The sequence below is a fragment of the Phaethon aethereus genome, assembly GCF_964289735.1.
Source record: "Phaethon aethereus genome assembly, chromosome: Z".
In the NCBI taxonomy this organism is placed as follows: domain Eukaryota; kingdom Metazoa; phylum Chordata; class Aves; order Phaethontiformes; family Phaethontidae; genus Phaethon; species Phaethon aethereus.
The window spans coordinates 58,846,638-58,873,787 of NC_138577.1; the positions used below are offsets into that span (position 1 = coordinate 58,846,638).

The following is a 27,150-nucleotide window of genomic DNA, read 5'->3' on the forward strand; positions in this document are numbered from 1 at the left end:
AACTGGAAGGCACTTGTTGAAGTTTCTTACTTGGTCTTCCCCAAAAAGCCCCTGTCATCTGCAGAAACTTATGACAGGTCCTTGCATTCTCTAAGTGGTCACCTTTGCCAGCTCTCCTGCCAGCTTCCACCACACCAGGCACTGCTGTGTCATTCCCCAAAAAGTGAACTGCCCTTTCAATGTTCCCCTATAAGAGAGCACGCCTTGGTCTGGGGAAGGTACACTACCCTAATCTTACACCAGAAGGTTCATCTTGTGGAAAACTTATGCCACTGGAATTGCAGGAGAGATGGAGAAACAGAAGCCTCAGTAAAAGAAGCTTATCCTGAATTTCTCAGCATCTGGCAGGGGACCAGAAGGGTAAGGAATGCTGCTGTATTCAACTTCTGCTGCTTACTGATACTTTATTTTACAGGCAGCACTGCAGGCAGGGCTTTTCTTTTCCTGTTGTAGGAGAGGACAAAGTGTCTCATTGTAACAGACTTGTATTACAAATCACATACCTATACTTCCCTGCTGCAACGAAAGGATGTTTTAGCTCCTTCCGCCCTTTAGTTAAGAGGCACAATTAGCTCCAGCCTTAGAGTGGAAGAGTTGGCATGGCTTCCAGCCCTCTGAAAGCTTCACCCCTGATTCAAGTACATGAAAATGAAAAAAATGATGCTCCTCTCCTCTGCAACTTTTCTTTAGCTTGAATCAAGTCAGCTGAAAATCCCTGTTACCTGCAGTTGTCCAGTTCCACTTTGACCTTTCTGGCAGCACAGCCTTTCTTACAGCCCGCACTCACAAATAAATACAAGATTGAGGGAAGCACAGCAGAAGTGTCACAGTGACTCTGCTCTTGTCCTTGCTGCTTGTGCAACAGGATTCGGATATCCCAGCATGCCAGCTGGGCATTTGCAGTCATGGTCCCTGCCCACAGGCCTGAGTCCTTCCCTTGCTGAGCCCTTGGTATCCCCTTTTTGGCCTGGTTAGGCTTCAGAAACATCTGCTGTAGCTGTATCTTCTGCTTTGACCAAAACACCACTGTTTGTCTCAGCATGGAGCCGCTTGTAGTCAGTGTGGAAGAATATGACGTAGAAACAAGCCATAGCACTGCAGAGGCCAGCCAGCACCAGTACAGGAGCTGCAAGGAAGATAAGATAGATACATGTTTAGACAGTGAATTCACAGCTCCCTGCAGGTGCAGAATTTCAGAGGTCAGCTCCCCAGCAACTGCACAGCCTGCGTGATCTGCTCCCAGGGGCTACTGCTGAGGACAGTGTGCAGCTCACAGTGGGGCAATGACAGTTTGGTAACACCCAAACTTTGTCTCATGTAACACTGGCATAGGAAGAGGACTTGGGTGAAATGTGGAACATTTCCAGGACTCTTGTCCAGCATGACCCCACAGGTTGGAGGTCTTACACTGGTGTACACAGTGTGTTTGTGGGAGTGCATGTTTCTCTGTACGTGTGCATGTTTGTGTGTTGTGGGGTGGTGAAGAAAGTTACAAGAAAGGCTGAATAAAACCACTTAAGCTTCATAAGAGAACAGGTTCACACAGGTAGTGCTTCTTGTTAGATCATCTGAGCGCAAAGTGTAGGAAAGGTTCACTAAGTATAAACTGTAAGCAAAGAAAAAATGGTGTTGAAAGAACCTTTTCTGAAGAAAAAAAAAAAGTAAATCTAAAAAGCTATGCAACAAGGCCGGGAAGTAGTTACATTCTCATTCCAGCAGTGTCTCAAATAAACACCTCCATGCCTTTCTCTACAGATGTCCCTGCATGCATTCAGGGACCAGACCACAAATGAGTAGGAATGGGTACCTAATCATGAGACACAGCTCTGATCTGATGAGATGGAGAGTTGCAGGCTTTCAGACATGAAGCAGTCAGATTGTTTTTGGGGGCAGTTATGATGAAGCCTTGTTCCCTGCTAGCTAGTGGAGCTTGTTCTGGGGAGTTTCTGCTCAGCCCAACAGGATATTTTAAAAAGGTGTTTGCCAGCCTTTGTATTATGGTGTGTACCCAGGACTTGGTGTCAGTACTACATAAATATGAACCAGCTGAGAGATCAAGACCAGGGTTTAGCCTGTAGTGAAAACACATTTTCTGTTTTAGCCTGTAGTGAAAACACCATTTTTCTGTGTTCCTGTTCATCTTAGTTGCTGTCTCTTCTCCTGACCAGCTGAGAAAGGAAGGGAAATGTGGAGTAAGTGGGAACAAAGCTGTACTGGCATGTTACAAACCCAGATAGCTGTATGTGGAGAAGCAAAGGAAGTAGCTTTCAGTCAATGCATTTGTAGCCTTGGCCTTCCACACTTCAAAGCCACACAGGCTGTGCTACATGGACAGTGTCTTCCCCACAGAACAGCTGCTTTCTAGCTTGGTGAAGCTCAGGTCTCTGCAGGGTGGCTGTAATGGAAATTTTAACCCAGAGACAGCAGCAGCATTCATGGCACCTTAGAGGACTTCCCATTTCAATATTGCAGGCCTATTTTAGGAGGAGCAGCAAGGAGTGTACCATCTGGTTGAGAAAGGTGGCTAAGAGATATGCTACAATAGGAATCAGTCTTGCAGGCTCCCTCACAGTGAGACCTGGAGGAGAGTGCAGGGTACGTGGGGTGAAACCGAGTGTCCAGCATAATTTCCCAAGGATATACTTACTTGTCCAGTCCAGGGCTCCATCCTGGTCAAGGGCACAGGTGGAGGATGGATCCTCAGAAACACGCACAGTGAGGGCTTGTAACAGAATTATTAAAATCACACCTTCAATCTGGCTGTGGGGAGAAGCCAACATAGAGTCATGCCAGATTCATGGGTGCTGCAGACAAGACCAGCTTCCCCAGTGGGAAAAAGTGAGGCCCCTTGCTGCAGCAGGGTCCTTCTAGTTGAAAAAGCTACTTCCAGTTTCCTCTGGCCCAAGCGTTTGGTTTACTGGCCCTGGCTCACAGGGTGTCCAGGTCAGCTTTTCAGCACACTCCCAGTCACGGGGCCAGTGTGTCAGGACCACTATACACTCCCTCTGGAGGCAAGCAGGTCTTGAACTACAGCTGTCAAGGAGCTGAAACTTGGTCACTGGGCATAGACTTGGAAATAGCTTTCACTACAGGGTTGAGGATGGCAAAAAGTCAGGCTGTGACTTCAGCCTCCTCCTCATTCATAGCTGGCTAACAGCAACAATGAAGTCTACAACCAGTGTCCAGCCTTCAGAGGTGGTGTCTAGTGACCCTCATTGGCTGATGTTTCTTGCTGCTCCAGCTTAACCAGACACACACACATGGCACTAGGCTTAGGGTATATCACTGCTTAGGGTTCCAACAAGTCATTGCTTCTGCAGTCCAGTGCCAGCCCTAGGCATGTAGACTGATCACAGAAAGGGCTGTCACTGCCCCATCTGTTGCGACCAGTTTCCCTGTGAGTGATGAGCCCCAACTCCCTCAGCAGAGCAGTGAGAGCTGACAGTCCCTGTACTGCCATGGGAATGGGCGCTCCTCTCAGGCATACAGGCCCCATCTGCTTCAAAGGTAGGTTATGCTGGCCATGGTTAAATCCTGCTTTGTGCCAAGCAAGGAAGACCTTCATCTTCCTTCTTGCTTTGCTTGCACCAATTCCACACATTCCTCCTTGCTTTAAAACCTTTAGCTCTTCACCTTTGTGGATCAACCAGCCAGCTTCCCCCTTGCCATGGTCATGTGCACAGACACCAGAGAGAAATTCAGCAGGATGGCTAGCTTTGATGTCCACGCTCTTCTTTATCTGCACCTACACCACTCTGTGTGTGTGTGTTTGAACTCAAGCTCAGCTGTCAGCTTACCTTGCAACAAAAATCAGGCCTGTAGATGTGCCCTCTCCCACAGGGTAGGAGCACTCCACAGCCAGCTCCATGGCAATGGGGTAGATGGCAAAACCAAAGAAACCAAAGAGCGAGCTGGTGATGGCCAGTGTGACAGCCTGATGTCTGAACCGAGAAGCCTGCAGGCAGAAAAGTAACACAAAAGACTCTGTCAGCACTGCTGCACAGAAAATCTCTGAACCCATAACTGCAGGAAGTCCCAAAGGCTCACTGTTCTCACCAGTACGTTCCCTACCTGTCCTGAAATCTCTCATTTCCCTCCAACCCTCTAGTGTCAACAAATGGCTACATGATGGAGATTTATTTGCGGATTTTAAGCAAATTTTCATTACCTGAAAAGCATTGGTGTGGTTATATTACCGTGACTTGAATTCCTGGCTACTAACTTACCAGGAGTGTGCTCAGCATATCTCTGGCACCAAGTGAAACACGCACCTTCTTCCCAACAGAAGCTAACATTTCAGAAGTGGTGTTTGCATTGGGTTGTGTATGAGAATTTGCTGGTTTGCTGCAGCTCATTGATACGGAAAACTATTCCTTATCATCAGACTCATCTTTGTAACATTGGGGTTTTACCACCAAAAAAACCCACAAACCAAACAAAAAAGCCACCTGAAACATTAACAAACCCTGGAGATGAGTTTAGTGTCTAGAACAGCCTTGTTCCTAACTCTGGTCTTGTGCAGCCAATGCTAAGCATAAATCCTGCAGCCACAGTTCTGGTACCTCCTTCCTTAACCATGTAATAAATTCCCACAGAGGAACACAAGGTGTCACTCCTGGCATGGCTGCAGCAGCTCTGGCACAGCTAAACTGGTAAAGTCAGGGAAAACTGTTGTGTGTTTGGAGTCCGAGTTCAAAGCATCAAGGCATCAAGCAGATTTGAATGGGTGTTTTTCGGTTTATTACTTTGAACTAGTAGTTCAGCTGTATGGGATGAAAGGGAGGAAGGGAAGGGGAGGAGGCAGAGGTTTGCTTGTTGCTGCTGACACAGCCTCTTGCCTACTCAGTGATTCACCTGAGCCCAGGCATGCTGACTTGTATTCAGAGCATCTCCCTGATGAATGCCAGAGTACTAAGGGGGAAATGCAAGGTCTTCTTTAGGCACCTTGTCCTACGTTAAGAAAAGCATTGCATTTGTTTGTCTCTTCAAAGTGGAGCTAACATCGCTGGGATCGTTGTCCAGAGGGAGGTGTAATCACTCTGTATGAAAAGTCTGCCTTTTTCAACACACGGGAGAAAACCACAGCACAGGGAATGCAGAGACCTGCACCAGTCTAGGTCCTCTGCAGTGCCAGGAGTGCTGTGCCTCATGCTCAGGTTCCTGATGGGTGATGGCTCCCATTAGCAATGACTACGCTTGAGTACAGTACTTGCACATGTACTTGCACATTGTAGCCCCATGGGTATAAAGTCTCCAGGTTCTGCATTCCTCTCCTGGCTGGATTCAAATGTCCTCCTTCTCTGCATCTCCCTTGTCTTGTCCTCCTTGAGGAACTACTGCAGAACTAGGCACATAACTGGGTCCTTTTGGCTAATCTTACACTCCTGGCTGTCACCTCTGTTAAACACAGGTGTTGGGAAAACTATGACATTCTTACTCATTTTTGGAAGAGGGATATTTAGCAATTTCATTTCTTTTTGGAAAGAATGGTCTCAGGGCCAAGTAAAGAAACATGGTGATCCAATGTAAGGAAGTAAAATTATGCCAATTTATTTATATCCTAAAGCAGTCTGTCTCAGGTTCCACAGTGACTGTGAAATTCTCAGTAAAGGGTTTTTCTTTAAAACATTCCTATCCCAGAGAGATAATCCCAAAGCATAACACATGGCTTAATAAATGCTATGACATCAAACGACCTTGGTTCGAGTTGATGATTTATCAGATGGCAACAGAACTAAGCCCACAGATATGGTGCAACACAAGGGAGAACTCACCACTGCGAACACAATGCTGGCAAGTGCACTCAGACAGAAGAAAATCTTGGTGGACTCTATGAACTTCCTTGTCCGGTCAACATACAGGCCCAGCAGGAAAGCACCCAACAATCCGCACACTGTGAACAGTGCACCATTCAGACCAGCAAATTCCTGGAGGGCAGAACAACAAGTAACTGAGCAACTAGAGCAGTTAGGAAAGAGGTTTTCATGTCACTGACCCATCTGCCTGCTGCTGGTGTGTCACTTACCGAGGTAGGAAAAGTTTCCCTGCCCATTGTAATAGCAATTAGCTATGAAATGAAATAGCCCCTCCACAGGGCTCTGAATAGCAAATAACAGGGCCCAGGTGCTGCTACAGGTGTGTGGGGACAGCAGGTTTGCAGCACTTCCAAGGTCTCAATGGATGACACGTCTCTGCACACCTGGCAAGGGAGTCTGGGTGCAGAGCAGCAGCAGTTCCCTGGCATTAAATGCTCCAGCCCAAGCATGAGACTGTTCTTGGCTCCTCCAGGAGCAATCAGGTGCCTTGTCCACACTGGTGGTAACAGGTCCTGTCTTGGGATTTGCTCCTGCTTATAATCATGCTCCTGTCCCTTTTCTTACCAGGGACAAGAGACCTGCACTGTTGGAATACCTTCCACAAGGCTGGCAGCCCCAAAGCTTCTCAGACGATACAGAGCATCACCTGGCTGTAGCGAGGAGGTCTAATCAGAGAAGCAGTGAGCAGTAGCTAGGGTAGGGTATGTGTTCTGTTGTCTGCAGTGACTGTTTTTGCTTGTCCTGCTCCTTCAGCTCTGTAAGAATTCAAATGCAGACACCAATCCTGAAAGCAAGGAAGCTTTAACAAGTTTGGGTAAACATTTTTGTGAGCCTCAAGGGCAGACTGGAAGGAAAGGGTGTGATGTGGAATAGCTTCTGTGGGCTAGAGGGCCAGGACAAGCCAGTTACACAGAGACAAAAGCACCATGATGCACAGAAAGCAAGGCTTCAAAGTTTAAAAGGTTTCCAGTTTAAAGCCAATGGACTGTGCAGCTGTGACCTGGCTATGGAGCACTGAGCCAGGTATCAGACCTGGGATTCAAGAGGGAGTGGATAGATACTGTATGTGTGATGTGCATACGTAACAGCTGGAGAGGCGTTTTAAGAGGACTTCCATGGGAATACAAGCAGCAGGACTGAAGTGCTGCCTGCCTGAGGAGAAATGCAGGATCAGGGGCAGCCCCTTGCTATTTCAGGGAGAGAGCAGGAGGAGCCAGCTGTGCACACACTGTGCTCTACTGTAAAAGCAGCACCTGGCCAGTGTCATGAGAAGGATGGGGAAACAGCCATCACAGTACCTGTGACTTCTTCTGCTCCCCTGGCTTCCTGTAAGACTATGCAAAGAGGAAAAGGTGCTTGCAATGAGCCTGCCTTCAGCTTCACTCTAGGGCCTGCCTGGGCCCCATGCTATCTGCAGAAGGTGTCAGAAGGCTGCATAGACATCAGCGCTCTAGAGTGGCTTAGAAAAAACACAATACTCTTTTTTTCCTAAAAAGTGTTTGAGAAGTAAAGGTTTCTCATTTGCAAATGGGAGCCTGGCCGTGGGCAGTAGTGAAAACACAGATCATCCATTTTACGGAGAGACTGACTGTGCTTTGGATTAATGTACTGCTTAATCTATATTAGATAACATGAGCAAATAAGATATGAGACAGTGCAGCATATTCAAGTGTCTTCATTCTGCCCTGAGTCCCTTATCAGGGAAAATAATTTTGATTGTATCATAGATGATGCGCACAATGGGGAGGAAAGGAGGAGGACTTACATTTGAATACCCCTTTTCACAAAGGATCTGTTCTAGCAGAGCTGAAAAGCAGGTGAACATCCCAATTCCTCCTCCAAAGCACACTGCCAGGATTATGTACGGCTTGTTTCTCAGGAGCTAAAGAAAGAAGTTAAGGTATCATTTAAACAAGTGGAGGGGCAAAAAAGACCTGGCTGCAACTGTAGACTTGAGGGTCAGTGGCTCTGACCCCTCAGCTGGAAATGTTGAGAGGGCAACCCTATGATCATAAGAGGAGTTTGGCTCTCTCCTCTCAGTTCAGCCAGAGGACAAGTTAAAATGGGAACCCTGAAGGATCTCTTCAGTGCCCAAATTCTTCCTTCACTTTGCCTTGTGCTGTCCTACCTGTTACCCCATCTGCTCAGAAGGCTTAGGTTTTGTGGTCCTCTTGGATAAGCACAGGTGTGCCTGTTTGAGCTAGCCAAATGGCAGCCAGCCTGCAGCTGAACAGTCAGATAGTGTCTCTCGCAGCTTTGCTGTGAGCAGCTTCCACTCCCTGAGGAAGGCAGGCATCCTGGTCTCCTTCAGGGAGCTTTCCGTGCTGGGTTTGATAGAGTTCAGAGCCTGCTTTGTCAGCAGATTCCCCAGCATATCCCTGCCTGGCAGGGCTGCATCCCTCACTCCAGCCTTGGTTTCTCTCTGTTACAGCACTTACCATTTTGAGCCCTGTGAAGAATGGCTGGGAGGTGGAGTTAGTGGCACTGGCTGAAGGAGGCGTTGGAGGAACCTTTTCGTGAATCCCCACAGTTGCTAGAGCGCAGGCTGTTACTGCTGGGATGGCATAAACACCCAGCTACACAACACAAAGTAAAGACATGTTACCAGTCTTTCCAGCTCCATTGCGTCCAAATAAATAGATCAGCTGGACCCCACTCATCCCAGCTCGCTGATAAATGCAGTTTTCATTTACCATCAATGGGATGTGCTTTCCTTCAGGAACTAGTGCAGGTGACAGCACGTTTGCTAAAAGAATACCCAAGGGATTGGCTGGAAGAAAATAAAAGAGAGAGTCACTTTTTTCATTCAAGCAGGCAGAATCATGTGTCCATCGCTACTGCTAGACAGTGCCAGAGCTGCCATGTGCAGCAGAGCAATGAGTAAGAATGGAACAAGGCATATACAGGGAGAAACCAAGAGGGCGACATTTGAAGAAGCTGACTATGTGATCTTACTTTTGCCACATCTGTTCCCTCACCCCATGAAGTCCATTCTATAAATCCATTTACCTACAACCCCTAACTCCTGTAAACTGGTTGTTGTCTATGAATTATGGTGTCCTCACCCTCACAAGGCTCAGTAAATGCTAAGCAGAAGGGGCAAAATGAAGATGGACAAATCTATGTCATCTGTCCTGATGTTATATAGCAGCAGTAACAAACAGAGGTGCTTTCCCTTCTTTACTCCCCCTATGCTGCTAGGCATGTATACATATGGATGAGATCCTCTTGAGCCTTCTCCAGGGTGAACAGTCCCAGCTCTCTCAGCCTCAGCTGGCATGACAGATGATCCATTCCTTTAATTGTCATAGTGACTCTTAACTGGACTTACGCTAATTCATCCATGTCCTTCTTGTACTGAGGAGCCTAGAACTGGACACAGCTTTTCAGATGTGGACAGCAGACACCCCTCAAGCTGCTGGCCATACTCTTCCCCATGGTCACTGGGATGCCACTGGTCATCTTTGCCAAAAGGACATGAAAAGCAGGAAAGGTCTCTAAAGTGACACTAAGTCATTCCTGATACCATTCAGGCTGATACATTTCCTCCATAAAGCCCAATCTGGCATACAAGTTGATCTCTGCTACCAGCTACAAACATCACATGGCAGAAGAGAATCTCGGACACTTGTCTGTACTGGAGTAGGGGGTTCCATTGCTGTGGGACTGGAGCTGAGCAGCATGTGAAGCAGCACTTCTGGGACTCAGCTTGGGAATGTCCAAAATTGCAGGAGATAATTTTTTAACTTTAAAGAGGTGCTCTGCAAACAGTCAAACAAGTGAAGTGTGAAGTTGATATTCTGCTAGTATGCAGGGATGAGGTTAGGAAAGCCAAAGCCAACCTGGAATTGAGTCTGTAGAGAGATGTGAAGGGCAACAAGAAGGGTTTCTACACGTACATCAGAAGCAAAAGGAACTTTAGGAAAAATGTGGGCCCGCTGCTGGATGGGGCAGGAGACTTGGTTGCAAAGGGCATGAAAAGGCCAAGATGGCCAACAGCGTCCTGGCCTGTATCAGGAATAGTGTGGCCAGCAGGAGCAGGGAAGTGATTGTGCCCCTGTACTCGGCACTGGTGAGGCCGCACCTTGAATACTGTGTTCAGTTTTGGGCCCCTCACTACAAGAAGGATGTTGAGGTGCTGGAGCGTGTCCAGAGAAGGGCAACGAAGCTGGTGAGGGGTCTGGAGCACATGTCATATGAGGAGCGGCTGAGGGAACTGGGGTTGTTTAGTCTGGAGAAGAGGAGGCTGAGGGGAGACCTTATCGCTCTCTACAACTACCTGAAAGGGGGTTGTGGCGATGAGGATGTTGGTCTCTTCTCCCAAGTAACTAGTGATAGGACAAGAGGAAATGGCCTCAAGTTGCGCCAGGGGAGGTTTAGATTGGATATTAGGAAAAATTTCTTCACTGAGAGGGTGGTCAGGCATTGGAACAGGCTGCCCAGGGAGGTGGTGGAGTCGCCATCCCTGGAAGTGTTCAAAAAACGTGTGGATGTGGCGCTTCAGGACATGGTTTAGGGGACATGGTGGTTCTGGATTAATGGTTGGACTTGATGATCTTAAAGGTCCTTTCCAACCTAGTGATTCTGTGATTCTGTGATTCAATGCCTTCTAAACCTCAGTCTTTACTGGTAAGACCAGCTTTCAGCCCTGAGACCAGAGGTAAAGTCTGTAACAAGGAAGATTTACCCTTAGTGGAGAAGGATGAGGTTAGAGAACATTAAATAGACTAGACATACACAAGTCCATGGGTCTGATGGGATGCACCAATGAGTGCTAAGGGAGCAGGCTGTTTTCACTGCAAGACCATTCTTGGTTATCTTTAAAAGACCATGGCAATTCCAAGAGGCTTCTAAGGATTGGAAGAAGGCGAACATCACTCCCATCTTTAAGAAGGGCCAGAAGGAGAATCCAGGCCTTTCAGTCCCACTTTGATCCCTGGGGAGATCATGGAACAACTAATCCTGGACACCATTTCCAGGCACATGAAGGACAACAAAGTGAATAGGAGTAGTCAGCAAAGGCGAAATGCTTAACCAACCTAATACCTTTGTACAGTGAGATAACTGGCTGGGTGGATGAGGGGAGAGCAATGGATATTTTTCATCTCATGTTTACTAAGGCTCTGTCTCCCATAACATCCTCACAGACAAGCTGACGAAGTACTGGCTAGATAAGTGGACAGTGAGATGAATTCAAAGTCAACTGAACAGCTGGGCCCAGAGAGTTATCATCGCTGGCATGAAGTCCAGCTGGAGGCCAGTCACTAGTGGTGCACCGCAAGGATTGATACTTGGGACAATACAGCTTAACCTTTACAAAAAACCTGGATGATAGGGCAGAGTGCACCTACAGCCAGTTTGTAGATGATGTCTGGAAGGAGGATCCTGCGAACTATAGGCCTATCAGCATGACCTCTGTACTGGGGAAGATCATGGATCGGTTTGTCTTGAGAGTGCTCACAGGGCATGTGCAGGACAACCAAGGGATCAGGCCCAGCCAGCATAGGTTCATGAAAGGCAGGTCCTGCTTGACCAACCTGATTTCCTTCTATGACCAAGTGACCTGCCTAGTGGATGAGGGGAAGGTTGTGGATGTTGTCTATCTGGACTTTAGTAAAGCCTTTGACAGTGTCTCCCACAGGATTCTCCTGGAGAAACTGGTGGCTCGTGGCTTAGACGGGTTTACTCGTCACTGGGTAAAGAACTGTCTGGATGGCCAAGCCCAGAGGGCTGTGGTGAATGGCGTTAAATCTGGCTGGCGGCTGGTCACAAGCGGTGTTCCCCAGGGCTTTGTTCTGGGGCCGGTCTTGTTCAATATCTTTATCGATGATCTGGATGAGGGGATCGAGTGCTCCCTCAGTAAGTTTGCACATGACACCAAGTTGGGTGGGAGTGTTGATCTGCTGGAGGGTAGGAGGCCTCTGCAGAGGGATCTGGACAGGCTGGATCAATGGGCAGAGGTCAACTGTATGAGGTTTAATAAGGCCAAGTGCCAGGTCCTGCACTTCAGTCACAACAACCCCCTGCAACGCTACAGGCTTGGGGAAGAGTGGCTGGAGAGCTGCCTGGCAGTAAGGGACCTGGGGGTGCTGGTTGACAGCCGGCTGAATATGAGCCAGCAGTGTGCCCAGGTGGCCAAGAAGGCCAACAGCGTCCTGGCCTGTATCAGGAATAGTGTGGCCAGCAGGAGTAGGGAGGTGATTGTGCCACTGTACTCGGCACTGGTGAGGCTGCACCTTGAATACTGTGTTCAGTTTTGGGTCCCTCACTACAAGAAGGATGCTGAGGTGCTGGAGTGTGTCCAAAGAAGGGCAACAAAGCTGGTGAGGGGTCTGGAGCACAAGCCTTATGAGGCGTGGCTGAGGGAACTGGGGTTGTTTAGCCTGGAGAAGAGGAGGCTGAGGGGAGACCTTATCGCTCTCTACAACTACCTGAAAGGGGGTTGTGGCGACGTGGGTATTGGTCTCTTCTCCCAAGTAACTAGAGATAGAACAAGAGGAAATGGGCTCAAGTTGCACCAGGGGAGGTTTAGATTGGATATTAGGAAAAATTTCTTCACCGAGAGGGTGGTCAAGCATTGGAACAGGCTCCCCAGGGAGGTGGTGGAGTCACCATCTCTGGAAGCGTTCAAAACACATGTGGATGTGGCACTTCAGGACATGGTTTAGGGGACATGATGGCACTGGATTAATGGTTGGACTTGATGATCTTGAAGGTCCTTTCCAATCTTAGTGATTCTGTGATTCTATATGAAACTGGGCAGAGTGGCTGACTAAAGAAATGGCTACGCTGCCATTCAGAGGGACCTCAACAGGCTGGAGAAATGGGCAGAGGGGAACCTTGTGAAGTTCAAGAAGAGGAAATGTTAAGTCCTGCGCCTGGGGAGGAATAACATCAGCCACCAGTACACATTGGGGCTGGCCAGCTGGAAAACAGCTTTGCAGAGAAGAACGTGGTGTGGGAGGTAGGGGTCCTGGTGGACACCAGCTTGACCATGAGGCAGCCACATGATCTCATGATAAAGAAAACCACCCGCATCCTGGGCTGCATTAGGCAGAGTGTTGTCAGTGGGAGGTGATTCTCCCCCTTGACTTGGCACTAGTGAGGCCACATCTGGAGTACTGTGTCCAGTTCTGGGCTCCACAGTATGAGGAAAACTCAGACTTACTGGTCCAGCAAAGGGCCAAAAAGATGATTAAGAGACTGGACTGTTGTGTGAGGACAAACTGAGAGAGCTGGGACTGATCAGCCTGGAGAAGCTGCTGGAAAGCAGTTTTGCAGAGGACATGGGGTCTTGGTGCACTGCAAGTTGACCATGAGCCAGCCCTCCTTGCAGAAAGGTGTCCAACAGTGTCCTGGGCTGCATTAGGAAGAGCATTGCCAGCAGATGGAAGGCAATGATCCTTTCACTCTGCTCAGCCCTGGTGAGAAACATCTGGAGTGCCAAGTCCAGTGCTGGGCTCATCAACTCAAGAAAGACACGCAGTCCCGTCAATGGCCAAAGACATGATTAAGGGACCAGAGCATCTCTGTAGGTAAAGAGGGTGGGAGAGCTGGGACTGTTCAGTCTGGAAAAAAGAACCTTGATCAGAGATTGTAAAGAAGAGGGAACAAGACTTTTCTCAGTGGTGGCCAGTATCAGGATAAGAGTCAATGGGTGCAAACTCTAACACAGGAAACTCTGTCTGAATATAAACTTTTTTACTGTGACAGTGGTTTAATACTGAAACAAGTTGCTCATAAAAGTCACAACATCTCCATCCTTGGAGACAGTCAAAACCTGACTAGACATGATCCTGGGCAACCTGCTTCAGCCAACCCTGCTTGAGCAGGAAGTTGTACAAGACAATCCCAAGAGCTGCCTTCCAACCTTGTCTGTTCTATGATTCTGCTGAGGCATCATTAATACTGCTATAGCACACAACAGCCATAGCATTTCTGCTCTGTACTGGTGAAATGTTACACATGGACACAATTAAACAACAGTTTCCAAGGAGATGGGTTAAAGCTTCTCTGTTGGGATAAAATGTGTCTGGGCATTGCAGGGGACTGCCTGAAAACTACTGTCAGGTGTTTCTATAAACTACTGGCATGCTGAAGCAGTTCCAGAAGACTAAGTGAGACTATCTGAGTAATTACAGGGTTTCAGCTGCCTTTGCTTCCTGGGAAGAGAAATAATATGAGCCTAGAGTAAGAATGGAAAGGAGATCACTGGAGTTAACCAACTGTACATTATGGTCCACGGGAGATCGTGGTCCTTGCAGTACTCTGCAATGGGGCTGTGTGTTTTGTGGACAGTAATGCTGATGCACTAGAAGTCTGCAGGGTGCAGAAGATGAAATGCTGATAGACCACAGCAAATGAAGAATCCCGTGAATGAAGCAGGGGCCACTTCAGTGGACTCAGACAAGTCTTTCTTCTGATACAGGAGACTTTTTCATGGTCTTCACAGGGCATCAGTACTTGGCCCTGCATTGCTTCTTTGTGAGTAAGTAAGTCTCTACAAGTGATGAGGAGGACCGAGATATGATAAATACTCAAGAGCACAGCCGAGTCATAGTGATTTCAGCTGCTCAGCAGGATCCTGAGTGTAGGGTCCATTTTTGTCTGCACACAAGCACAGGGAAGCCTACCCAGAGGCACTAACAGGAGCTGTGGGGATACTGACAGGAGGCTGTAGGGACAGTTTCTGTCTGCAGCACTAATACCAACAGTACTGCAATGCTTGAGTGCTGCTCTGGCATTAACACAGGAAATGGGTGTTGATAAATTCGAGCAAGCTGAGAGAAAAAGCTCATGTGCAACAGACAGACATGGAGATACGTAGGAAGAGGCAAAGGGAAATGTGCCTGTAAAGTGACAGGGTTGGAGCCATTCCATCTTTCTAGACAAAGGAGAGAAGAGGTAACTCTGTCCATAACTACCTGACAAACAGGTGCAACAAGACTGAATAGCTGGGGGATAAGAAGCATCAAGATGAGAAGATGTAGACATTTGCCAGTGAGGTAATTAACCACTGGAGTAAATGACTGGGGCTGTGGCAGATGCTCCTTCTAGGTAATATTAAGCTTTCTTGAAATGAAATCCTGATTTTGTACAGCAGACAGTAATGGGTGTAACCAGACATTATTAATGGAAGCCCTCTACATAGCAATACGTAGGTGTTGCAGCAGATAATAATCACAGCCCATTCAGTCTTCACGCTGACATCTCAACATGCCACAGACTGAACAGCTTCAGGCCTTGGGTTTCCACTGTTCCTGGCTCTTCATTTTTATTTTTCCATAGTTAGATCCATTTGGTCCTGTAAGGACTGAGGACACTATGTGAAAGAAATGTTCCTTGGCTGCTCTCTCACTTACAAAGAGTAAGTTGACCCCTGCCAGCTGGGGTCCTTCAGTGCAGTGAAGGACCAAGTGCCCAGTGGCCCCTGGTAGTACTTGTATGGTAACACACTGACAACATTGCTCCTTCTCCAGGAGGGAAGGTGAAGGTCTCTCTCAGCCCTGGGAAACATGGTGAGTCATCATGTCCACCATGTTCTAGGGAAAGCACTGCAGAAAGAATTTATTTGTTCTGACATGATAAATCTATTCTTGCTAAACAACAGTGCCCGTGCTCTGGATTTGCAGCAGCACTGGGAAAGCTGTATAAGGGTGCTTCTATACTGTCCTTTTCCCCTTCCCCACAATTCCAAGGCAGTGGGGAGGGAAGGTGGCTGTTGGCTGTTGTAAGGGAAGGGCAGGTGGGGCTCCACCACACATGTAGGTACTGTGAGATTTCCCAGCTGGAGCCAGTGAGCCAGCCCAGTTTCTGAGGCATGTCTCAAGTCCTTGGAGAAAGGAGGAAAAGGTTTCTTCTGGCTGCTGGGGAAAATGTCACATGGAGGGAGGAAGCAGATCTGTCAAATGCAGTATCCTGTCTCTAGGAGGGCCCAAAGCAGCCAAGAAAGGAATGAGATAGAGCAAGTGTATCTGGTGCCTCCCCTCCAGTTTCCCAGCTTCCAGGCACTTTGCAAGGCAGATGTGGATTTTACATGGGTAGTCCTGCTGTACTTAGTATCCTTAACAAGTTTTGTGGCCAGCTGCCTATATTTTATCTGTGTGTGCATACATACCCAGCCTTGCTACTGGTTGAACTGGTGGACAAAACTGCTGCAGCAGCCCCACCTCTATCTGGTTACAGAATTTGGGAACTGTAACCACTGGCATTCCATGCAATTTGGCCACCTTCCTAACAAGCTGCAGAATTAAGGCAACTACAAGGCTTTCGATTTTAGTAACACTGAGGGCTGTCCTCAACCTCTATGATACTTAGGCAAAGATGATCACCTCGTCATGGCAGACAGGAAGAAGGTTGGGAGCCTGTGTAGCTTGCTTTGAACTTTGCACCTGGATGTGGCTAAGGCCCACTTCTTGCTCCCCAGCATGGAAATCATAGAATCATAGAATAGTTTGGGTTGGAAGGGACCTTTAAAGGTTTAAAGCAACCCCTAAAGTTGCAGTGAGCAGGGACATCTTCAACTAGACCAGGTTGCTCAGAGCCACGTCCAACCCAACCTTCAATGTTTCCAGGGACGAGGCACCTAACACCTCTCTGGGCAACCTCTTCCACTGTTTCACCACCCTCATTGTGAAAAATTTCTTCCTTAGATCTAGTCAAAATCTACCCTCTTTCAGTTTAAAACCAGTACCCCTTGTCCTATTGCAACAGGCCCTGCTAAAAAGTCTGTCCCCATCTTTCTTATAAGCCCCCCTTAAGTACTGGAAGGCTGCAACAAGGTCTCCCTGAAGCCTTTTCTTCTCCAGGCTGAACAGCCCCAACTCTCTCAGCCTGTCCTCATAGGAGAGGTGCTCCATCCCTCTGATCATTTTTATGTGCCTCCTCTGGACCCTCTCCAACATGTCCATGTCTTTCCTGTGCTGAGGGCTCCAGATCTGCACGCAGTGCTCCAGGTGGGATCTCACCAGAGTGGGGAAATGCCTGCCTGTCTTGTGGGGCCTTGAAGGCACTGCTTTATTGCACATGACTATGAGACTCTTGGGCAGAGCAATATTTGCAGGGCCAAATGGCTGTAGTACGGATGGTTTCCTCTGCTTGCTGACTCTGATAGGCAACAAATGCTAGCAAGTTCTGGAAGGCAGCAGTATTACTTTGCAGCTATCACTTACACATTGATGCGATCATATTTGCTGTCGCTCTCTGGTGGTCTGGGAACCATAGCGCTGCCAGTTTTGTTGGTGAAAAGATGATAAGGGGCTGTGCCAGTGCACAGAGGCATTGCCCAATAAACAGGTACCAGTAACTCTGGGACCCCAAGCTCAGGACCTTCAGAACGCTGAACATCCGGATGATGCTACCCGTCATGTTCAGCCATGCACTCAGGATCACCTGCAGCAAGCAGAAACAGCCAAGGGTTGTGTGCTGAAGCCTGAAGGGCAGAACCTAATGCAACAGGGTAGCATGAGCAGGGTCTCACACTGGGGTGTTAGCAATCTCTGCATGGCAAGTTGCCTGCAGACCAGCCCCACCACTTTGGGTCACTCCAGGATGCTCCTGATCCAACAGTGAGTGAGTTACTCCTTAGGGAGCAAGGTGGTTGTCCTGGCTCCGCATGAGAAGTACACCACAATGTAGCTTATGCAAGACAGCAGACACTGTCATGGAACTGATGAAAAATCCAAAGTTCACTAATTACACTCTGCAAGTTTGCACCATCACCCATATTTTGCTGTGACAATGCAAAGATCACAGCAATGAGTCATTCAGCATACAGATCCTGCTAACACTAGAATGCTAGTGTTTCAGTGCCACATTCCAGAACACTCTTACTTCTGGGGAGACTGTGGCTGGCTTAGCACAGACCAAGCTCTGAGCTGACAGGGCTTGCTTGCAGCCTGACTTGCTGCTCCTTAAACTGGCCCTGCAAACAAAATAGCTGTGCTAATGCTTTTCCATAGCAAACCCTACCCAATTACAGTAAGTTTTTCACAAAGTCAGCTCACAGAATCTGTCCCTGTCAGTTGGTAAAACAACAAAAACTGAAGCAGGAAAAGGCAAGTAGGGATGCAACATTATTCTGACTTTTCCCACTACCCCCCACCTCAAAGGTGATGTGACAGCTGTTCCTGAACTAGGACAGAGCTTTCAACCTGTTCATCCTCTGCAGCGTTTGGCAACACTCCCATCCACAGTATGCATGTTAGTGCTTTGTGCAGCTAACCCCACGGAGGTGTCACCACTGCTGTCTCTGGGTGAAACACTCTCAGGGGAACAGAACAGTTCAACTCACAGCACATCTGAGGCCCACGCTGTCAAGAACCCATGTTGCCAGCAGACCAAATGGGATCGAGATGAGAAGGTACACTATCGAGAGCCAGTTGACCATCTCCAGGGAAATGTGGAAGTAGGCAGCTGTCTTATCAGCCACAGGAGCAAATGTCAGCCACAGCTGCAGAATAGAGAGAAAAGATGGATAAACAAGAACACCTCCACCAGAACAGAAATTCAGCATCCCCTCAAGCTGTCTAACTGAGTTGAGAAGGGGCTTGCTATCTTAGTGTTTCCTTGAAATTAGGATGTTAAGTCTGGTAATAAAAATTCAAGCCCCTAGTGTCTGCAATTACTATACTAGGACTATTTTACCACTGATATTATCATTAGCTTGGCCCAGAGCACCCCATCCATTTCACTACTTCATCCCCAATCCCCTAGTCCTGCTGCTGGGAGCTGGCTGAAGCAGAGGTCCGTACCTTCTTCTGTCCCCAGGTTGGCCCCTGATGCACTTACTTACCTTATGTAAACCACAAGCAATCCTTCTGTGTTAGCATAAACAAAAGAGAGGCTGCCATCTCCTCTCTGCAACTAAGAGCCTCCTAAATTCAGCCTGGTATTTATGACAACCCCTGGATGTGGCCTTGTAAAAACAATTTTGCTGTGTGCCAGCCAAGACAGACATTATTCCGTGCTGTCCTACACATACTCAGCAGTTAGGAAAGGGCCTAGAAATTTGCATTATTCAATATATCATAACACATGACAGGAAAACACAAGAAGTATATTAATACCTATCCATCTTTTCCTTACAGTGCCATATCTGAAAATATTGCCCTAAACCTTTTTGTAGGCACTGGTTTCATAAGGTTGCTGTCTGCTTCTGGTTTCTTCTGGGAATGACAAGGCCTGCTTCTCCCCATAAGAAAGAAATGAGGATACTACACCAAATTTAAGGATGTTTCTGTGGACTCATTGTGAAGATGCCATCTCTGGTGCTTTTCAAAAAGACTGATCTAACCTGAGAACTGGTTGCAATAATGTGGATGTAAGCTACTCCACTGTTAGAAGATGATCTTGCAGCTGCTGGATGCTAAAGATGATAAAGTTTGCAGAAATATTAAAACTCCAGCTATAGCTTCCTACAAAAGAACTCCAGCTACTGTCTCTTTCCAGGTACCCTCTCTGCCATCATGAGCTTCCTCTTCACAGCCTGCATCGTGCAGACGGCATCAGCTGAGGCATTAATGTGTAACTGAAAAAGGGCTTGGGTAACCTCAGAGGAAGGTGTGTCCCTACACTCTGCTGCTTGTTATTTCCAGTGTTCCTATTCACTTCCCTGAAATGAGCTGACATGCCAGATCTCCTACATTCAACACAAAGCTCGCATCGCCATGCTTGGCTTAGACACACCCCTGTGGGGTCAGTCAGAGGTCTGGCAGGGGGAGGATTTGGTGTTTACTCAGCTTCTGCAATCAGGTGGATGAAGATGCTGGGTGCTGAAGGAAACTGTACGCTTGTTTGTTAGACAACAAGGAGGCTATTCCAGGTCATTAGGAGACTTGTAGCAGACTTCTAATAAAATGAGCTTTTTAAAAATTCCTTGAAATAATATACACTAGTGGAATGATGTTACCATCTTGTCTCAGGAAGAAATTTCACCCACCTTTGTTTTTCCAGAACTAATCTCCATCAGATTGGGATGGGAATTTAAATGTTTAATGCTAATGTAACTGTTTAAATGTTACAACCATCACTAAAGCATGATCATTAGTTTGATTATGGGATGTTAAACTGCTGTTAAGTAAAACCCAGCTGTGTATTTCCAGCAACTGCAATTCTCAGTTCCTCACTGCCTTTCCTGATGGGGGTGGCAGTGATGAAATACTGTACCAGGAAACAGTGTAATTAAAGAAATGATACATTTTGTAAGCCAGCTTCAGGTACATTTTCACCCCTCCTGTTCCTCCACACAAGACACTCACCCATACATGACGTCATTAGGAGAATGATGCCACAAGCCAGAGCATGGCATTTTGTGTTCATTGGCTGCATACATCTAGGCAAGCTGGGATCAACAGCTCTGGCGTGTTTCCATTAGACCTCCTAAAACCTTTCCCTGCTGAAAACCAAGCATTTGGGCTGCGCTGTATGTCTGTCCTGAGCAGGAGCTCCAGTTCTAGCGTATGTGCGTGAGAGCAGAGAAGGTAGGAAGTGGCAGGCTGACCAAGGCTGAGTTTGTTCTTCAAAATAGGAAGTGGGTTTCTTTATGGGTCTGGAGAGAAGTATGTTTCTGCCTCTATTCAGGCAGCTGTTGTTTACCATGTGTTGCTCTAACAAAGAAATTAAGAACTGGTCAATGGAGCTCTAGGTGTAGCTGTGGTCAAAGTGTCCATCAAACACCCCTGCAACAAAGAGATGGCAGTGTGGGCTTTTGCCAAGAGAGGGAAATTGCCATGCTAAGCAAGTGAGTATGCCACCTTCTGCTTTTGGTTTTCCGAGCTACGAAGACTTCACTCACAGTAGTTAGTTCTGCTGGGAGCTAGAACCCTTATCCCACATGTTGTTTCTGAAAGTCTGCACTGCCAAGGCTGGTACTTATGCAGGGACTGCCCTGATGCACATCCCTTCAGGCGGATCAGGGTGAGGATGATGCAGTTCTTTTCTGGTGAGGCCTAAGCCCTGTAACCTCTAAAGGTGAAGAATGGAGACTGAGAGAGGTTTCTCTCTCCTCCACTCCCCAAGTGCCAATGTCTTAGCTTAGCTTTGGCCCAGCAAAAACAGTATCGAATCTCCCCACTGTAGATCACAGAGACAGATGCAGGAGGAGAGATAATGTGTGGGGTTGTAGGGTACCAGCCCCCAAAAGCCACACAGACCTAGACCCTCAGTGTGAGGTGCAGAAGGCATTAAGGGGAGTCTCTGTTATGCACTGCACTGCTATGTCTATGTGCACATGTGCTCCTCTGAAGGCAGCTGAATGGATCTCACAACAGCAGAGCTGAGAGAGGCTAGCAGTGGTGGCAAGCAACTTCCATTCACCCACTATGGCTTATGTCCCTTCTGAGCCCCGTCAGGGCTACAATTCACCAAAACCTTTTAGCAAACTTTGACAAAATTCCCAGTTTGGCACCCCACAAATCAGGAATGTCTTGTCTCTGAGGCTTCAGATGCACCCAGCTCAGACTCCCACACCCTGACTGCTCAAAAACGACTTTGTGCAGTCCCTATAGCACCACACAGCTGGGCTGCTTACCAGTTGGAGTGGATAACCATGGAGGTCAGCAGAAGCCATGCTCTCTGAGCCATGGCGTAGTTATGTACCCAGAAAGTCATGTACACAGAAAGTCATTTACACAGAATCCCACGCAGAGCCACTCAAGCACAGGGACTATTGCCTTTGAATACTAAACAACCACAATGGGTTTGTAAGCCCAACCCACTAATATTTGGCAAAATCACTTCCCATACTTCACAGATTTTGCATTATTTGTTCTCAAATGACAGCTCCTGCTGTAGTATAATCCAATATCATTGGCCATGGTAACTCATGTTGTAAACCATAGTATTTGATGCTTCAGCATTTGGGATGGACATTTCCCTCCCTTCAAGATATGCATCTAGTGGGCTGTTTGAAATAGTTGCTGTAATAACATACACCATTTCTTCTCCAAATGCAGGAATTTTAGTTCCTGCACTCTTCTCTCCTGAGCTCAGGCCTTAGAAGCGTGTTCATCTCACTGTGATTTCTGAGTTTAGAGACAGCAAGATCTCCAGTGCATGTTAGTCTGGGCAGGAAGTCATACCTCAGCACACACTCTTCATTATAAAAACTTGTGCTCTACACAGTGTGCACAGCAACTTGAGGAAGAGGACAGAAGGTCCCCTGAAGACCCATGAGCCTGTTTTGGCTTGCACTGGAGTACAGCTGCAGCTCCCACTGCTTTCAGCATGCAGCTGGCTGATTGGGTAGCTGTGACCCAACACTAGAAGAAAAGGACAGAAAAGTTTTCCACCCGGAGTCTATTTATATCCTCAATTACAGGAGAAGCCCCTCCACACCTCTTTTAACAATGGAGCATATGGGACCACCAGGGAAAGCGACTGCACTGAAACTCAAACCATCTGAATGGCACAGATGTTGGAGGGGTACTGGCCCCACTTTCAGCTCTTCCTCCCTTTGCTTTAATTATCTTCTAGCTGACATTTTGTTTTCTCTTTTCCTGCACCTCCCAGAGACTACCTGCTCCCTTCCCCATTAATTGCAGGCCTGCTTGGGCACTCCTATAACCAAGAACAGGTTACAGCTGTTCTCATCCTGACACTGTTTCTAAGCTTCTTTGTTGCTCTTTCTGATACCCTGGTAAACCTTTAACTGATTCTCAGACATAGATCCAACCCTCTTCCTCCCAAAATCAGCCCAAACCCTCTAGTTTTCCTCCTGTTCTTATTACCTTTCTACCATCACCTTCTCCAGTTTCAGTTCCTCTACCCTATCGCCTTTACTGTTTTCACTTCCACACAGACTCTCCAGGGCCTATTTCACCTGCAGGACCCAGTTTCCTCCACTCATTCCAAGGGAGTCCAACATTCACCCTCCCTCCCACTTTTGCAGGAGGTTACTAGTGGGCTGTGAGCCACCAGTTCTCTGTCCGCAACGGTAGCAAGGTGATGGCTGAAGGCAGGACTCCATACAGACTTTATGTTTTGGTAAGCAACAGGTGTGAACTGCAGAAGGCAGCATAAATAAACACAGACCCAGGATTTTCAGAGCTCAAAGAAAAGTAATGATATATGATGCATCACACATATATGATGCATCACACATATAACCAGGCACAGCCCTGCCAGAAGCAGTACAAAAAATGTGGCTTTTCATGAAAGGCAAGCTGTTAACCAATGTCTACCCTCCTCACCAACAAATCAAGATTATAAAAGTGAAAAGCGAAATCATTTGCAGAATGGCAAGCACATGCAATCAGGGAAGGTGGAAATTAAGCCATTTTGCCACATCAATGGTGGTATCAGCTAGCAAAGGCTGCCATATGGGGACCACTCTTCACTGTGGCATACTGTATAGCTGTGCACAGTGTATCAATGCCCCTGTAATACCTTTTATGCACAGCTTAAAAAGCAGGAGCCAAGGGGGATGACTTACGTGGAACAGGACCTTCTGCTTTGTAACAGGCACAGGCACAGCTCACCAATCCCTAGTCAGTCACCGCCTGCAGCAGCTCTCCCAGTCCCAGCATGCTCTCTCCCATGCACCCAGACATTGCTTTGAAGGTGATGTAGAGTGTCTTTCTGAGAGATGCAGGGTGCCTCCTCCTCCCCTGGGGCCGGACTATGAACACCAGGGTCCTCATCTTGAAGACTGAGGGGGCCACACAGACCGGAAGCAAAAAGCCCCTGGTCTCAACTGAAGGCACCCATGCTAACACAGCAGCCCAGGAAGTAAGAACAGAGGCGTGATCTTCAGAAAAGCCAGATCCCTGCCTACATGTCACTTTTAGTCTCTACATCTCTCAGGAGGACCAGCAGGACCCAACAGCCAGGCAGCAGCAGTGTGTGCATGCTTATCTACAGGGGCACTGCTGGAGCAGACAGGTGGTGAGGACCGTGCGCGCCCTGCCCTGGAGCATGCCAGTCGCCACTTGTGCAGCTCTCCTTCCTCTCCCAAGTACACTAAGTGGTGGTAAAAGTCATCCAGACTGGTGAGTCAGGAACCACCTGGCCAAGTGTGAGCCAGCTCTGCTCCCACCCTCCTCCCCAGCTTGCTCATGCTGACAGGCACAGAACAGGGCAGGAAACGCTCCCGGTTTCATTCCTCTGTGCATTTCTCTGGCCCCAGCGCTCCTGTGAAACACAAAGTTCCCACCTGTTCAGCTTCACAGGCAACGAGAAGGAGGTATTTGCCTCAGCAGTTTACTGCTGCGCCAGCTGTCAGCCACCACAAATACTCTTAAACATTAAGTCTTCAGATTAAAAATCCCACACACTTAAAACCACAGCAACAGTTTGACAAAACAAATCTGGGGAGCAACTGCAGGCATAGTTATGTCACCCCTCACCAAGAGTGTTGCAAGAGACAGCTGTGGTCTAAGCTTAGCTGTGGTCAGAACAGCCTCTCTTCCCAGGACTTCAGGCCAGCAGGTTAATTATACTGATGCCTACTTATGGCCTTCTTAAGATAATGCAAGGATTTCTTACACTACATTGTCAGCTAGGAATTTCCAGAACTGCCAAATTTAGGAAATGAGAACCAACCCCTGGTAAGTTAGTATCCATTTTGTACAGTAGGGAGAGACAGAGGCTTTTAAACTAGGTCAGTAGTAGAGGCTATTTATTGTTGGCGTAAAACACTCTCTTACAGCATATTTACCCCACTCTGCTCTCGTTAAAAAAGGGATTTCACATGATGATATGGAGCAGGAGGAAGCAGGGAAGAGTGCCCCTTTCATCATCACATGGCCTGGCCTCGCTTTGCTCAATCACAATCCTAGAACAGACTGAACTGATATTTCTTTCTCAGCCTGCCCTTGCTGCATGACTGAGTGTGCTTTCCTGAAGCTAAGTTGCTCCTTGTCTTCCTAACATTGCCAGTCTCTCAGGATTGTCTCCTGTCTGCCACTTTTAGTGACACTGAAGGCCACTAAGCTGCACATGTACATGGGTAAGACTGGTGGTCCAGCACATGAGGTGATCTCTTCTTTCCAAGTCAGTCAATTCAAAAGTCATGTGTCCTCACCATATGCATTTTGCAGATGGCCTGATACAAGAATACATGGAACAAAGTGCTGCATGCAACATCTGCACAGGAATTGAGGACATAACTTGCAAGGCAATTTTCACACCATAGAACTGGTAAATTAATCTTTCCAACTGGAACTTTTAAACAGCAACCAACCACTTTGATTTCATGGCCTTTCAACCACTCCCTCTATTTTAATGTGATTTTCATCAGGAACATTTAGGATAAACTTTAGCATTAGGAAATGTTTGGTTACAACTTTATATGTCAGCATACTTGCCATTCCAGAGCTTAGCAGTGGCTTAGAAATAGTATTTGCACCCTAGGCTATTTATTAAGCAGTCAGTTTTGAAGTGGTGAATTTCTGCCTTAAGTCCATACTGTGGGAAAATAATGCTATGGACAGTCAGGAAGTTGGAAAGAGACCAGGCAGACAGACAACAGTACAATCTTTCAGGGCTACAAAGTTTTCAGCAACATGACTCTGTACACAGTTATACTTGCAGATGCATTGAAAAGACATTTTTAAGTAACCCTCCAGTTTCACACTTCCAGCAAAGTCAAAGTCTGACAAAACATTGTGGAAAGGTTCACCCATGCTGTCACTGTCTACTTCTAGCAGGGTGGGTTTTTTCCTGCTACATAATGCTCTCATGCTATGAATTTAACTGCAAGCAAGCAGTGGAGCTTCACATTGCTTTTCTGCAGGACACTTTTTCACACTCTTAAAGGATAGTGATTTTCCCTTGAGAAGAAACATTCATTTTTTGTTTCCCATATACTGCCAAATTCTCACTATGTTTTTCCATTTCTCTTGCGTCATGGAATACCTACTCTTCCTTCCCAGCATTTAAATCTTTGCAGGTTGCAATGCCTGATCTTGGCTGCCAGACAGCCTGCATTCGCAGCATGATAATCCTCAAGCACATGAATAGTGCTACATCAGTCTGATAATTATCAACAATGTCCTCAATGACTTGGTAAGCAAAGATTTGGGCTTCCATCTCATATACTAGGAATGGTAAGGGGAAATTTTATGTGTTTATCTTGGTAACTACTGAGCTTAGTTTTAATCCATTCAACACATGGGGTGTGACCTGGCATCTCTTTTTTTCAGGTCTTTCAGAATAAAGTACCTGTAGGCAATAAAAAGTTCACATACCAGTATGTTTAGTGCAGAATCTGTCCTGTTCTGTATGTGCAACAGACCCCAAAAGGAAACCTACTTGCCCCTTTTTCTGACCAGATAAATCTGCTGTCATAGGCCGGCAATAAGGCAGAGCTAACTCCTGCTCCTCCACCGCAGGAGCTTCAGCACTGTTCTCCTATCCTAGGGTTTGAAACAGGTAACCCTCACAGACGCTGAACACTTTCCATTCCTCCCCATGGCCTACAAAGTGGACTCGGCAGCAAGTTCAGCTGACTCCAGAACACTTTCTCCTCCGTCCCAAGTCAGTGCAACTTGACGCTGCGGTACTTCCTGCTGTGCTCTTCCAGATCACACACACCCTCCCGCTCCACCCTGCCCTTCCCCCATCACCACCCCTCTGTGGCCCGGATCCCACCGGTCTGAAAGGGAGGCGTGCAGGCCGAAGTCCAAACGGAAAAGAGCCACTTATTCGTTCGCGAAGGAACGGCCAGGCTGAGGCTTCTCCGCGCTGTGCGAGTACAACCGAGCCCCGGTGCTCCAAGGATGAGGGGATGGATCTGAGACAGGGCACTGGGGCAGAGCCCTGAAGATTGCCTGGCTGCTTCTAGGAAGAGACGGGAGGTGGTTTTGGCTCAGGCGAGCCCTGTCACCCCGTCCTCCCTCGGCGGCGGCGGCAGCAGCAGCCGCAGCTGCTATCCGTCCCTCCGGCACGGGCAGGCAGGAGAGAGGGCCGCTTGCCGCGCCTGCTCCGCGCCTCCTCCTCCTACGCCCTCGGCTGCCCGCGCACCCCGGGGCTGCCGGCGGGCCGCCCCCTTCCCCCCGCGGCACGGGGCCGCCCCCGACCGACCCTCCAGGGGAGCGTCCCCGCTGCCCCGCGCGGCCGCGTCCCCCCGCGCCCCCGGCTGCGGGGGCTCCGCCAGCCGCGCTGCGGGAGCGGTTCCCCCGGCCGTAGGGGTGCGCGGCGGCGGCGGGGGGAGCCGTGTGGCCGGCGGTTCTCGGCCGAGGGGGGGCCGCCCCCGCGCCGCACTCACCATGGCGTTGGAGCAGTTCAGCAGGCACACGGCGGCCAGTAGGAACCACCGCCGCCGGTAGGTCTTGAACTGGGCCAGGGGCCCCAGGCCGCGCTCCCCCAGCAGGCTCGCCGCCTCGGCACCCTCCAT

The 27,150-nt window shown here is 48.1% G+C and overlaps 1 protein-coding gene across 1 annotated transcript; it reads right to left on the reverse strand.

Moving 5' to 3' along the window:
• Positions 1-865: 865 nt before the first annotated feature.
• SLC49A3 (solute carrier family 49 member 3) lies at positions 866-27,150 on the reverse strand (the record flags this gene model as incomplete). Its single annotated transcript, XM_082013708.1, has 10 exons — positions 866-1,126; positions 2,648-2,760; positions 3,798-3,955; positions 5,775-5,927; positions 7,582-7,698; positions 8,255-8,392; positions 8,510-8,586; positions 16,988-17,207; positions 18,109-18,267; positions 27,022-27,150. 10 exons carry the CDS (start codon positions 27,148-27,150, stop codon positions 972-974), a joined length of 1,419 nt encoding a protein of 472 aa, XP_081869834.1. The 3' UTR covers positions 866-971.